Below are 12,519 nucleotides of genomic sequence, written 5' to 3'. Positions count from 1 at the left end.
ATCACACGAGGGAGCGGTCATTGGATTCAAATCTGCACCAGAGGCGTGTGACTGGAGGTCTCAGGCCTGTAGCTAAAGTTGAAGTCGGAAGATTACATACACCTTAGCCAAATACATTTAAACTCACTTTTTCACAATTTCTGTGGAAAAAAAATATCCTAGAAAATGACCTGTCTTTGGTCAGTTAGGATCACCACTTTATTTTAAGAATGTGAAATGCCAGAATAATAGATTTAATTATCTATTTCAGCTTTGATTTATTTCATCACATTCCCAGTGGGTCAAAAGTTTACATACACTCAATTAGTATTTGGTAGCATGGCCAATTTTCCGCCTCATGATGCCATCTATTTTGTGAAGTGCACCAGTCCCTCCTGCAGCAAAGCACCCCCATAACATGCTGCTGTCACCCCAGTGCTTCACGGTTGGGATGGTGTCCTTCGGCTTGCAAGCATCCCCCTTTTTCCTCTAAACATAATGATGGTCATTATGGCCAAACAGTTATATATTTTTTTCATCAGACCAGAGGACATTTCTCCAAAAAGGTACAATCTTTGTCCCCATGTGCAGTTGCAAACGGTAGTCTGGCTTTTTTATGGCGGTTTTGGAGCAGTGGCTTCTTCCTTGCTGAGCGGCCTTTCAGGCTATGTCGTTATAGGACTCGTTTTACTGTGGATATAGATACTTTTGTACTGGTTTCCTCCAGCATCTTCACAAGGTCCTTTGCTGTTGTTCTGGGATTGATTTGCACTTTTCGCACAAAAGTACGTTCATCTCTAGGAGACAGAATGCGTCTCCTTCCTGAGCGGTATGACGGCTGCGTGGTTCCATGGTGTTTATACTTGCGTACTATTGTTTGTACAGATGAACGTGGTACCTTCAGGCGAAATTGCTCCAAAGGATGAACCAGACTTGTGGAGATCTACAATTGTTTTTCTGAGGTATTCGCTGATTTTCCCATGATGTCAAGCAAAGAGGCACTGAGTTCCACAGGTACACCTCCAATTGACTCAAATGATATCAATTAGCCTATGAAAAGCCATGACATAATTTTCTGGAATTTCCCAAGCTGTTTAAAGGCACAGTCAACTTAGTGTTTGTAAACTTCTGATCCACTGGAATTGTGATAGTGAATTATAAGTTAAATAATCTGTCTGTAAATAATTGTTGGAAAAATTACTTGTGTCATGCACAAAGTAGATGTCCTAACCGACTTGCCAAAACTATAGTTTGTTAACAAGAAATTTGTGAATAACGAGTTTCAATGATTCCAACCTAAGTGTATGTAAACTTCCGACTTCAACTGTAGCTGCCTCTTATCACAACATCACGAGGGAGGTTGTACTGTAGCTGCCTCTTATCACAACATCACGAGGGAGGTTGTACTGTAGCTGCAGCAGTAACAGTGGTCTGGACAGGTCGACTGGGCCTTACGAGGCATGAGGAGCCTGTGTGTGCAGGCCTATAACGGTGCCCAGACAATGAGAAAACACTCACTTCAGTTGGCTTATGTCTGAGATGGCGACCCTCTTTTTCTTCAAGATAAGACTGATTATTCAAATTGATCAGGCTACTAGTCATCACCTAGAATCAAGCACATATTGCCTGACTGACGAACAGTCTAAGTCCCCATTCCCAGATCAGTCTATTCATACCACAGATAAAGCTGGACTATTATAACCACTACCCTGCAATAGCACGCAAGATAGCTTTGAATTTATTTTTACAAAGACAGGTATAACCATAGTAACCATAACATTTCCTCTCCACAGCCCCCTTCCCTTATCTTTGAACTAGATCCGTTTGAACTGTGGACAAAGCAACCACATGTCTAGAGACACACCCAACCTAACAGACATCAGCCACATGGTTCACTGGCTGAGTTGGGGAATCCAGTAAAAGGGAGTATCCTTGTAGTGCATCATGTTCAAACAACAAGAGGCAGGATATCAACACCACCTGGAGTCAGATCGTTTTTTACAAAGGCTTACTGAGGATTCAGCCAGACTCAGAATTGGTGGCAGTTGTGAAAACCTCATCTTTCAGGCTATTTCTGTAGAGTGTTAAGTGTTATGATAAAGTATCAGTACCAGAAGAATTTAGCCTTGTCTAATTGTTTTACCAAAAAAGGAAATACATAGCCTAAGCTACAGTAAATAAACATCCTGGGCTGGGCATGGTGAGCAAAATTATATTAGTACCAGACCGTCGGGGTAGAAATGTTTGCGCTGAAGATGGATCGGACAATAAGACTAGAAAATTATACCATAGCTGGAATTCTGGAGTTGAAGAGTAGAAGGAATGGGACGACAGGGTAACACCCCTCAGTATGCACTAGCATAACTCAGTGTTGTGTGTAGGACATACTTTCTTCATTTGAAATGAGGGAGTAACACACACACAGACAACAGAACACGTATAGCCAACTCAGGAAAGGGCAGTCAGATACCAGATGTGTTTCTGTTGTTTCAAGTCCATGTGTTAAAAAGCTTTACCTGTTAACTGCAACATCAAAGGCAACTGTTGGTCTGAAATATAGCCTATTCTTTTAAAGCTTTCTCAATGCACTCTTAGCCTACAACTTGAATCAGTAGCCTAAGATTAAAACCAATTTGAAAATAATATGATCACAGTGGACAGCCCAAGGGTGAGCCAGCGTCTAATGACCGAGCCTGACCTTGAGTGAACAACTGACCTGGTAAAAGTCTGAGCTTAGGCTGGTGTCTTTGGATCCCCACTGAGTCTGGCTGACTGTAATTTCCTATTGACCTAATTAAAGCCAATACTAAATCAGACCAGATAGATACTGGAGGAAGTGAGGGGGGACTATGAATGCATCGTATGGTTTGTACAAGGCCTATATAGATTGGTGCTGCTGAGGGTGGAGACCAGACAAACGTTTGACACAACCACCAGGAAACAACCCTAGAAAGCAAAGTAAGACAGAGGTTGGATGGGGGGGGGGGTTGATATGTGGAGCCGGAAGAAAAGAGAGCAGATGAATGATTGCTGACTAACAGATTGAGCATTGCTTGAGTGTGACTCAGTATTTTACACAGGACGGTAACAACTGCTTGTAGGCCCTAACCCTGCTGAATACCACAAATTAACCTGGTTCACTATGGCAGGGGTAGGATGCAGAGGTGCCAGGTTTTCAAAACACTGCTGTCTGTTTTAAGAGAGCAGCTGCACCATTATTTACAGCACCAGATGGCTCCTGACAGATCTCATATCAAGGTTTAATGGGCAGAACACCGTGTTGAGCATCACAGAAGAGGAATACAAAGAATATTGTCACGAAAAAACAGATCATCCACAAGGCAAGAAAAACATGAATCCAGTGTTTCCCCTTTATGCATTTAGCAGTGGCGCTGATTCACTGTCCATGCTACGGTTACATAGATAGAGAACAGGCCTAGGTTACATTTGCTGCTCCACAAGAATAAAACCACACTGACTGGATAGTCTCTCTACTGCCTCAAATTCCTCATCTTGCTCCTAAAAGCGATGACCCTATAACACTGGCCCTCCTCTCTTCTCCTTTTCCCCCATAGCTTTAATAACACAAGCTGAAACCCTTCCCCCATGTCCAGGGAGCTCACGCAGGTTTGGAGGAATGTTGGGGATTTTTGGGGACATTGGGTGGCCCGGAATGTGCTGCAGGCAGCAAAAGTCAATACCAGTTGTCTGCTCAATAAACTATGTTAATTGCTTGCCAGACTGTGATTTTTACTGCACCATGTCAAATGATCCTTCATGGCAGTTACTATTTATTAATCTCAATCTATTCCAGGGTGCAGAAAGCCACTAGAAGTAGCGAACTAATAAGGCTTAGTGTGACATGTAATGATCACAACAGTCCCAATATATATGTGGTGGTTGCAGCTAAATGAGCATGACTACTCAAGAGACGCATCTCCTTCACATAGTGTGAAACATCACATGAATGATAAATAGTTTGACAGTTTACTGATAGTGGACACACTACCATGGCTGGCAGAACACACTACTATGATGTCAACCCTATTCTGACTTTATGCAATGTGATAGTATGGCTGCAATATAAATTGTGTCTCAATTTGGTCAAAATGAGTGGATCTTTCTTTACCCTAACCCTTCTCATCTTTGTTAGGAGGGGAGGAAAGTAACTAGCTAACGAAATTAAAAGACAACAGTAATGTTATTGTATTTTGTGATCTAGCATACTACTTAGTTAGCGAGGTAGATATGTATTGTTTCTATACATGGTAATTATCAGACACTGCTGGCTCGATGAAGTTAATGTAAGGTTAGCTAGCTACGTTAACTCGTTAGCTAGCTAGCTAGCCACCTACAATACATGCAGCTAGCTAGTTACACACAAGCAATCACAATTTGAAAAACATCTAACACATTTTACCTGGAATCCTTTGGTAGAGATAATCGAATGACTCGGATACCATCGGTTACAATATGCAGTTATTGGTCATTTCATGCACTCCATCCTCAGCGTCCCTGCCCCTTGATATTCTCCATTGACAGGACACACAGCATGAGCATTCCCGATTAATGGTTGGAATTGTAGGACGTCGCTGACAGATCCCTCTCCACGTCCTTTTTGGAATGTAGCAAATTATATGGTGGGGGCCATTACGACGAGGGTCCTAGGTGTTCTCTGATGCACATGTCGAGGAAAAAAATTTGATAATAATGACATGTAGTGAATCTGTGATGTGGTGATATGTATGCGATCTGTAAAATCTAGTAGGGTCCAGGTCAAGATATGCTCAATTGAAGATATAAGGCATTGCCATATTTTTTTTTACATAGATACCGATTTTATTTAACATTTTGTGTACAGAGGCTGCAAATGCCTTCCAAACATGTATTTTCCATAGACTACAGTATCCCTTTTTACAGACTCATGACATAACATGTATGTTGACCAAAAGGAAATACATCTAAATTGAAAAACAGAAAAAAGGTCAAATGTATTTTTTTTGTGGATGACCAGCAAGTACCATCATTTTAGCTTCACACAGTTAACTAGAAAATGTGGAATAAAACACACATATTCCCAATATGTCAAAACATGGTTTCAGGTCATTTAAAATACGTTTAATAAGGGAGTGAATTATAATAAACTATTGCCAGGCTCATGTCAACTTACAAGGACTGAAAGAATGAATATTCATTCATCATACAGTATGCATACACTGAAATGCTAAAGTCGTACATAGAGTAATATATTCCATATTTTTAGACTTTAAAACATAGTACACATATTTAGAATAATCTTATGTTGCCATATATGACTTTGTTGTGAAAGAGGCAGGGTAAGTGACTAGCCCTATGAAGAATCATACTGACAATCAATAACCAAGTTCTCCTTCAGTTGAAGCCTAATTACTCAACTGTTTTATGAACATGATTAATCCTAAATGTATTGATGAACATCACAATAAATAAACCTAAGAACCCAATGCCTCTAGTATGATACATACAATACATATTGTACAACCATAAGACAAGGTTAGAGAGATGACTAACCTTTATAAACTCAAATAACCTTCATCTTTCCTTGCAATTTTTTTTCTCCAAACCAGAGAAAATGTCCTAAAGCATCACAGTGGGCAGTCTGGAGTAAAACCAAAAGGAACTGAAAGTGCAAGCCCCTCCAAATTAGATCATGTTTTGGATTAGTGACGTGTTGTTACATACAGTAGTTACAGTTAGGACAGCAGATGGTTACAAACTGTTTGGCAGTTATTTGAAAAAACAAAGTACATCTTGCAAATGAACGATACACAGCATAGCATAGAGCCTTGAGAGATATTATCTATATATGAGGCATATAACATGACAGTGAATTTTGAAAGTGTCCTCCTTCTACAAGTATAGATACCACTTTGCTACTACTAATATATGTTTCCTTCAGATGAGGGTATTCATCTCCGTAAATACAGTAGACTTCATTTTACACAGAACTGGAACAGAAAAGCTGAAAATGAGTTATTTTGCTAATGTTGACAGAGCTAAGGCAGAGTGAGGGTTATTGACTAAGCATTTGTGTGTCTGTCTCTTATGATTGAAAACATGAATTGGGCTTAGCTTGGTATCATAATATTCCGACAAGATCTCCCACACAGGCTAATAGTACCATGAAGTGCGATACCAAACTCTACGTTCATGTATTGGTCTCAAAATAGGTGCCTTGAGGGCAGGTCTGTTTTCAGCACCCCAGTAAGTCTCCTTACAGCAATTCCACTGACACATTGAAATCCACGGCATACGTTCTGAATAAAAGCTGTGACGCAGAGGCACAATGGAGCAGAGCGGGTCACATTGAGCACTAATTCTATAAATCAAAGAGATCTAAATGAATGGTGAATGCACTGCCTTTCTCTCTCATAACCAATGGCTTCCTCCAATGTACAGTTGTGTGTATGGGACATGTGAGGATATATTAGGACAAAATGTGTTACTAAAATGATGACTATGGCTATTACCTGGAGCTGATTTAGTTGATATGTTAGCTTATGGATAAGTCTGGATTTGAAACGTTATGTATTAATTCTACATTTTTATTTTTTCAGCAAATCGGCCCATTATTTCATTCACTCACTCACGCATGTGTGCCCACGAATGTTGCATGTACAACCACACACTCAGATGCCAGATTTTACACTAGCTACTGACTACTGTACAGTCAAAACTGTCGGGAATGTCTCTGCTAACTTCAAAATGTCGGAGTTCTTCATGAAATCTCAGTAGTGCAGACAGTAGTACAGACTGAGTTAGTAAACACATTACTTGTTAACAATTATCCAGCCAGAATTAAATATCATATCATATTTTAAGCTTGGTTTATCAAAACCAAAACACTTGTTGGTCACTAATATCCTGCTGGCCAATATAGCAATATGTTTATGACAACACACACAAGAAAATGACATTAATCAAACATGACTACATGCCTGCAGGCACTGAAATTAAAACCATTCTAATATAAATCTTCTCTTTTTTCCTTCTGAACAAAATATTCTAAGAGCATTTTCTTTTCCATGGCCCTTTGGTGGGTTACTATCAGGCAGACCGGGAGGGAGAAGAGCTTAAGGAAGGGTGTGGAGGACCGTTAATGACAGCTGTCCAGCCACCCTCATAAATATGGGTGAGAAACAGATGGGTCACTTTCATTGAAAAGAGGATAAACAAGTATTCCTTCATAACATCAACAGAATGGTCCACTTTGGCTAAGCATCCACAATTTAGCGCAACTTGTTTGAAACAGGTGAATTATCATGAGAATAACTGTCTCCACCGACACAGCTGTAGAGAGGAAACATGGTATTGTTGTTCTGTATACAACTAAATGTACTGTTTTGTATCCTACTTGAGTAACACATCAAGATTTCAGGGTGGGTGGTTAGGGACTGGAACAGTCGAACAGATGAAGAGTGGTTGTGACACTGGCATTCAAAGATGGAGTGTTACCTTAATGATGGATACATGGCTAACATTAGGCTGGACAAAACTGCAGTTATTCCCACAACAAGGCTACATCCTGGTTACATAGGCAGCATATGATCTCCCATCACCTCAGACCTCCAGGACTCAAGTCTGTAACCTATACCACCTTCATCAAATCAAAACAAACACATAGGAAAAAAAACATTGATTTCGGCCCCCCCCCCCCATTTTTTCTTCATAAATGATCATCATAACAAATAAAACAATTACAGCATTATGTACATACTGTACTGTATCTGTAAATACAATAGTTACATTTTATCCCAAACAACAGATCATTTTGGCAAGATCTCCTATGTTACCATGAGGACATCCCCGGACTAAGGATATGAACACAGACAAACTCCTATGTTAGAAAATCTATTGCTTCCTGGGTATTTAAGCTGAGGACTACTTGAAACACAAAGAACACAAATAGAGGGAATTGCTTTATGGTCCAAACTGTATGCAGTCTTATTATAACTGACAGATAATCTGTTTCTGTCAACTGTTCCTATTTCACAAATGCCTTTGTTGCAGTCTCCCCATCTCTGCCTTTGTTGCAGTCTCCCCATCTCTGCCTTTGTTGCAGTCTCCCCATCTCTGCCTTTGTCCAAGGTTTGTTTACCTTGTAAACACTTTGTTGTTGTTGTGAGTGGTGGATTCCTGGGACACACAAATAGACTGGTGATCCTGGCAGCTCTGGATGTTCCTCTTTAAAAGTCTTCAGAGAACCCAGATGTTCCTTTTCAACATAACTCTCGTAGCATTGTGGTCCTAATGTATCATGTGTAAAACATACGGTTGGAATCTCTTCAGCAGTGGATTAAGAAATAACTCAACATTTGAAAAGGCAAAAAAAATACGCTGTGCAGGCCCTGCCTGTTTTTCTGCCTACAAAGCAGGAGCCGATAGCAACAAAAAAAATAAAAACCTTGGACACTCTTTTCCCCTACATGCTGATCAGACTCAAATTGAAGTGTTTCATTTATGGTTGCAGCAGGCATGTTCAATAGTGGCATTCATTCCGTACACCGTACACAAGCTGTGGAGCTTTGACGTGAGAGTGAAGAGACAGAGCGAGAAGAGGAGGATATGATGCATCCGAGAGGCACAAAGAGTCACACTGGCTATTGGGTGTGATGTATTAATGCGTTATCACATCAGATATGTGTGGTACAACAGAGGATTGGTGTCCACCCTCTTGTTCTCAGAGGGATGGTGGCGCCCTCTGCAAGGTATGTCCAGAATCAGTGCAGAATACATCCCCTGCTGCAGTCCAGCAAAGGCCATTCTCACTCTCAGTAGCCTTCCCAAATGGACATACTGTACTGTAGACTCAGTTTGAGTCGACGTCTCTATCACAGCCTCTCTCTCCCATTGTCATCATGATGGGAACCTGTGGAACACTACACTTCGGTGGAGAAGAGGATGCTCTGACGCTTACTGTCCGGCGTGGGGATGGTCTCCAGCTGGAGGAAGTACAGCAACACCTGGACCTGGAGGGACAGACGGACAGTTATAGAGACCTCAATATCAAAGAAGAGGGATGGGGTGAGGGACAGAGACTATATCGCCTACCTGTGACATGACCTCCAGGGACCAGCTGTCTCCCATGCTGATAGGCTGCGTGGGGTTGGTGGGGATCTTGCTGTCCTTCTCTGCAGGCCGCAGCAGGGTGGGGCCAAACACCGTGGCCAGGTTGTGGAGGGACATCTTGTTGATGCTCTCCTTGTCAGCCACCCTGGGGAGCAGGGAGAGACAGAGGGTGAATGGTGGCTCATGGTAATACACCAAGTGAAAGGACATAATAATCACTGTATTACTTATTCAAAGAAAGAGTTTGGGATCTGCTTGTCTCTAAATGCCTCTGTTTGTCTGTACATAGCTCTATGTCTCTGGTAGCGCTATGACTGTGGTAGCTCTATGTCTGTGGTAGCGCTATGTCTGTGGTATCGCTATGTCTGTGGTAGCGCTAAGTCTGTGGTAGCTCTAAGTCTGTGGTAGCTCTAAGTCTGTGGTAGCTCTATGACTGTGGTAGCTCTATGACTGTGGTAGCTCTATGTCTGTGGTAGCTCTATGTCTGTGGTAGCGCTATGACTGTGGTAGCGCTTTGTCTGTGGTAGCGCTTTGACTGTGGTAGCTCTATGTCTGTGGTAGCTCTATGTCTGTGGTAGCTCTATGTCTGTGGTAGCTCTATGACTGTGGTAGCTCTATGACTGTGGTAGCTCTATGACTGTGGTAGCTCTATGACTGTGGTAGCTCTATGACTGTGTGTCTGACTGTGTGTACCTCTTCAAGTGATCCAGAAGGAAGAGGAATGTGACCAGGTTGGGTTCTGGCAGTGACAGCAGTAGATTCAGCATGCAGCTCTCTTTGGCAACGCTGTCAGACAGGGCTGCAGACAGAGAGACAGACATTCACACATTAAACTGAGTGCTAAATTATACCATGATAATATTATACAGTGAGGGAAAAAAGTATTTGATCCCCTGCTGATTTTGTATGTTTGCCCACTGACAAAGAAATGATCCGTCTATAATTTTAATGGTAGGTTTATTTGTTGCTCAAGCAGAAGCACATTAAGGTCCTGGAGTGGCCTAACCAGTCTCCAGACCTTAATCCCATAGAAAATCTGTGGAGGGAGCTGAAGGTTCGAGTTGCCAAACGTCAGCCTCGAAACCTTAATGACTTGGAGAAGATCTGCAAAGAGGAGTGGGACAAAATCCCTCCTGAGATGTGTGCAAACCTGGTGGCCAACTACAAGAAACGTCTAACCTCTGATTGCCAACAAAGGTTTTGCCACCAAGTACTAAGTCATGTTTTGCAGAGGGGTCAAATACTTATTTCCCTCATTAAAATGCAAATCAATTTATAACATTTTTGACGTGTTTTTCTGGATTTTTTTGTTGTTATTCTGTCTCTCACTGTTCAAATAAACCTGCCATTAAAATGATAGACTGATCATTTCTTTGTCAGTGGGCAAATGTACAAAATCAGCAGGGAATCAAAAAAAAATCCCTCACTGTAGGTACAGTACCAGTCAAAAGTTTGGACACACCTACTCATTCAAGGATTTCTTTATTTGTACTATTTTCTACATTCTACATTGTATAATAGTTAAGACATCACAACTATGAAATAACTCATATTGAATCATGTAGTAAGCAAAAAAAAGTTAAACAAATGTTATATTTGAGATTCTCCAAAGTAGCCACCCTTTGCCTTGACAGCTTTGCACACTCTTGGCATTCTCTCAACCAGCTTCATGAGGTAGTCACCTGGAATATATTTCAATTAATTTGTGGAATATCTTTCCTTCTTAATGGGTTTGAGCAAATGAGTTGTGTTGTGACAAGGTAGGGGCGGTATACATAAGATATGCCTATTTGGTAAAAGACTATGTCCATATTATGGCAAGAACAGCTCAAATAAGCAAAGAGAAATGACAGTCCATCATTACTTTAAGACATGAAGATCAGTCAATTCAGAAAATGTCAAGAACTTTGAAAAAATGTTTAAGTGCCGTTGCCATAATGAAACTGGCTCTCATGAGGACCACCATAGTAAAGGAAGACCCAGAGTTACCTCTGCTGCAGAGGATAAGTTCATTACAGTTAACTGTACCTCAGATTGCAGCCCCAAAAAATACTTCACAGAGTTCAAGTAACAGACATCTCAACATCAACTGTTCAGAGGAGACTGCGTGAATCAGGCCTTCATGGTCGAATTGCTGCAAAGAAACCACTGCTAAAGGACACCAATAAGAAGAAGAGACTTGCTTGGGCCAAGAAACACAAGCAATGGACATTAGACTGGTGGAACTCTGTCCTTTGGTCTGATGAGTCCAAATTTGAGATTTTTGGTTCCAATCCCCGCGTCTTTGTGAGACGCAGAGTAGGTGAAAGGATAATCTCCACTAGAGGTCGACCGATTAGGATTTTTCAACGCCGATACCGATTATTGGAGGACAAAAAAAAGCTGATACCGGTTAATCGGATGATTTATATATATATATATTTGTAAATAAATGGCAATTACAACAATACTGAATGAACAATGAACACTTTTATTTTAACTTAATATAATACATAAATCAAATCAATTTAGTCTCAAATAAATAATGAAACATGTTCAATTTGGTTTAAATAATGCAAAAACACAGTGTTGGAGAAGAAAGTAAAAGTGCAATATGTGCCATGTTTGAAAGCTAACGTTTAAGTTCCTTGCTCAGAACATGAGAACATATGAAAGCTGGTGGTTCCTTATAACATGAGTCTTCAATATTCCCAGTTAAGAAGTTTTAGGTTATAGTTATTATAGGACTATTTCTCTCTATACCATTTGTATTTCATATACCGTTGACTATTGGATGTTCTTATAGGCACTTTAGTATTGCCAGCCTAATCTCGGAGGTTGATAGGCTTGAAGTCATAAACAGTGCTGGGAATCAAGCATTGCTAAGAGCTGCTGTTTGAATGAACGCTTACGAGCCTGCTGCTGCCTACCACCGCTCAGTCAGACTGCTCTATCAAATATCAAATCATAGACTTAATTATAATATAATAAACACACAAAAATACAAGCCTTTGGTCATAAATATGGTGAAATCCGGAAATGATCATTTCGAAAACAAAACGTTTATTCTTTCAGTGAAATATGGAACCGTTAGTTATTTTATCGAACGGGTGGCAATCCCAAGTCTAAATATTGCTGTTACATTGCACAACCTCCAATGTTATGTCATAATTATGTAAAATTGTGGCAAATTAATTACGGTCTTTGTTAGGAATAAATGGCCTTTCAATAGTTCGCAACGAGCCAGGCGGCCCAAACTGTTGCATATACCCTGACTCTGCTTGCACTGAACGCAAGAGAGGTGACACAATTTCCCTAGTTAATATTGCCTGCTAACATGAATTTCTTTTAACTACATATGCAGGTAAAAAAATATATACTTGTGTATTGATTTTAAGAAAGGCATTGATGTTTATGGTTAGGTACATTGTTGCAACAATTGTGCTTTTTTCG

At 40.6% G+C, this 12,519-nt stretch overlaps 2 protein-coding genes across 5 annotated transcripts in view; both read right to left on the bottom strand.

The window, feature by feature from the left end:
* LOC109868610 (cytospin-A) overlaps nucleotides 1-4,746 on the bottom strand; it is a 42,250-nt gene extending 37,504 nt beyond the window's left edge. For all 3 annotated transcript variants that reach the window (XM_031802533.1, XM_020458293.2, XM_031802534.1), the window contains exon 1: nucleotides 4,400-4,746. The gene's annotated coding sequence lies outside the window, so the exon portion shown is untranslated. The remainder of the gene's footprint in view (nucleotides 1-4,399) is intronic.
* Nucleotides 4,747-5,082: 336 nt separating this feature from the next.
* LOC109868424 (breakpoint cluster region protein) overlaps nucleotides 5,083-12,519 on the bottom strand; it is a 123,449-nt gene continuing 116,012 nt past the window's right edge. For both annotated transcript variants that reach the window (XM_031802531.1, XM_031802530.1), the window contains exons 21-23: nucleotides 9,781-9,886; nucleotides 9,070-9,232; nucleotides 5,083-8,987 (exon numbers count right to left, since the gene is read on the bottom strand). In XM_031802531.1, the coding sequence (XP_031658391.1) occupies nucleotides 8,898-8,987; nucleotides 9,070-9,232; nucleotides 9,781-9,886 (359 nt within the window). In that variant the 3' untranslated portion in view covers nucleotides 5,083-8,897. The remainder of the gene's footprint in view (nucleotides 8,988-9,069; nucleotides 9,233-9,780; nucleotides 9,887-12,519) is intronic.

Source organism: Oncorhynchus kisutch, linkage group LG23 (genome assembly GCF_002021735.2).
Source record: "Oncorhynchus kisutch isolate 150728-3 linkage group LG23, Okis_V2, whole genome shotgun sequence".
In the NCBI taxonomy this organism is placed as follows: Eukaryota; Metazoa; Chordata; class Actinopteri; order Salmoniformes; family Salmonidae; genus Oncorhynchus; species Oncorhynchus kisutch.
This window is presented reverse-complemented; position numbering and strand designations above follow the sequence as displayed.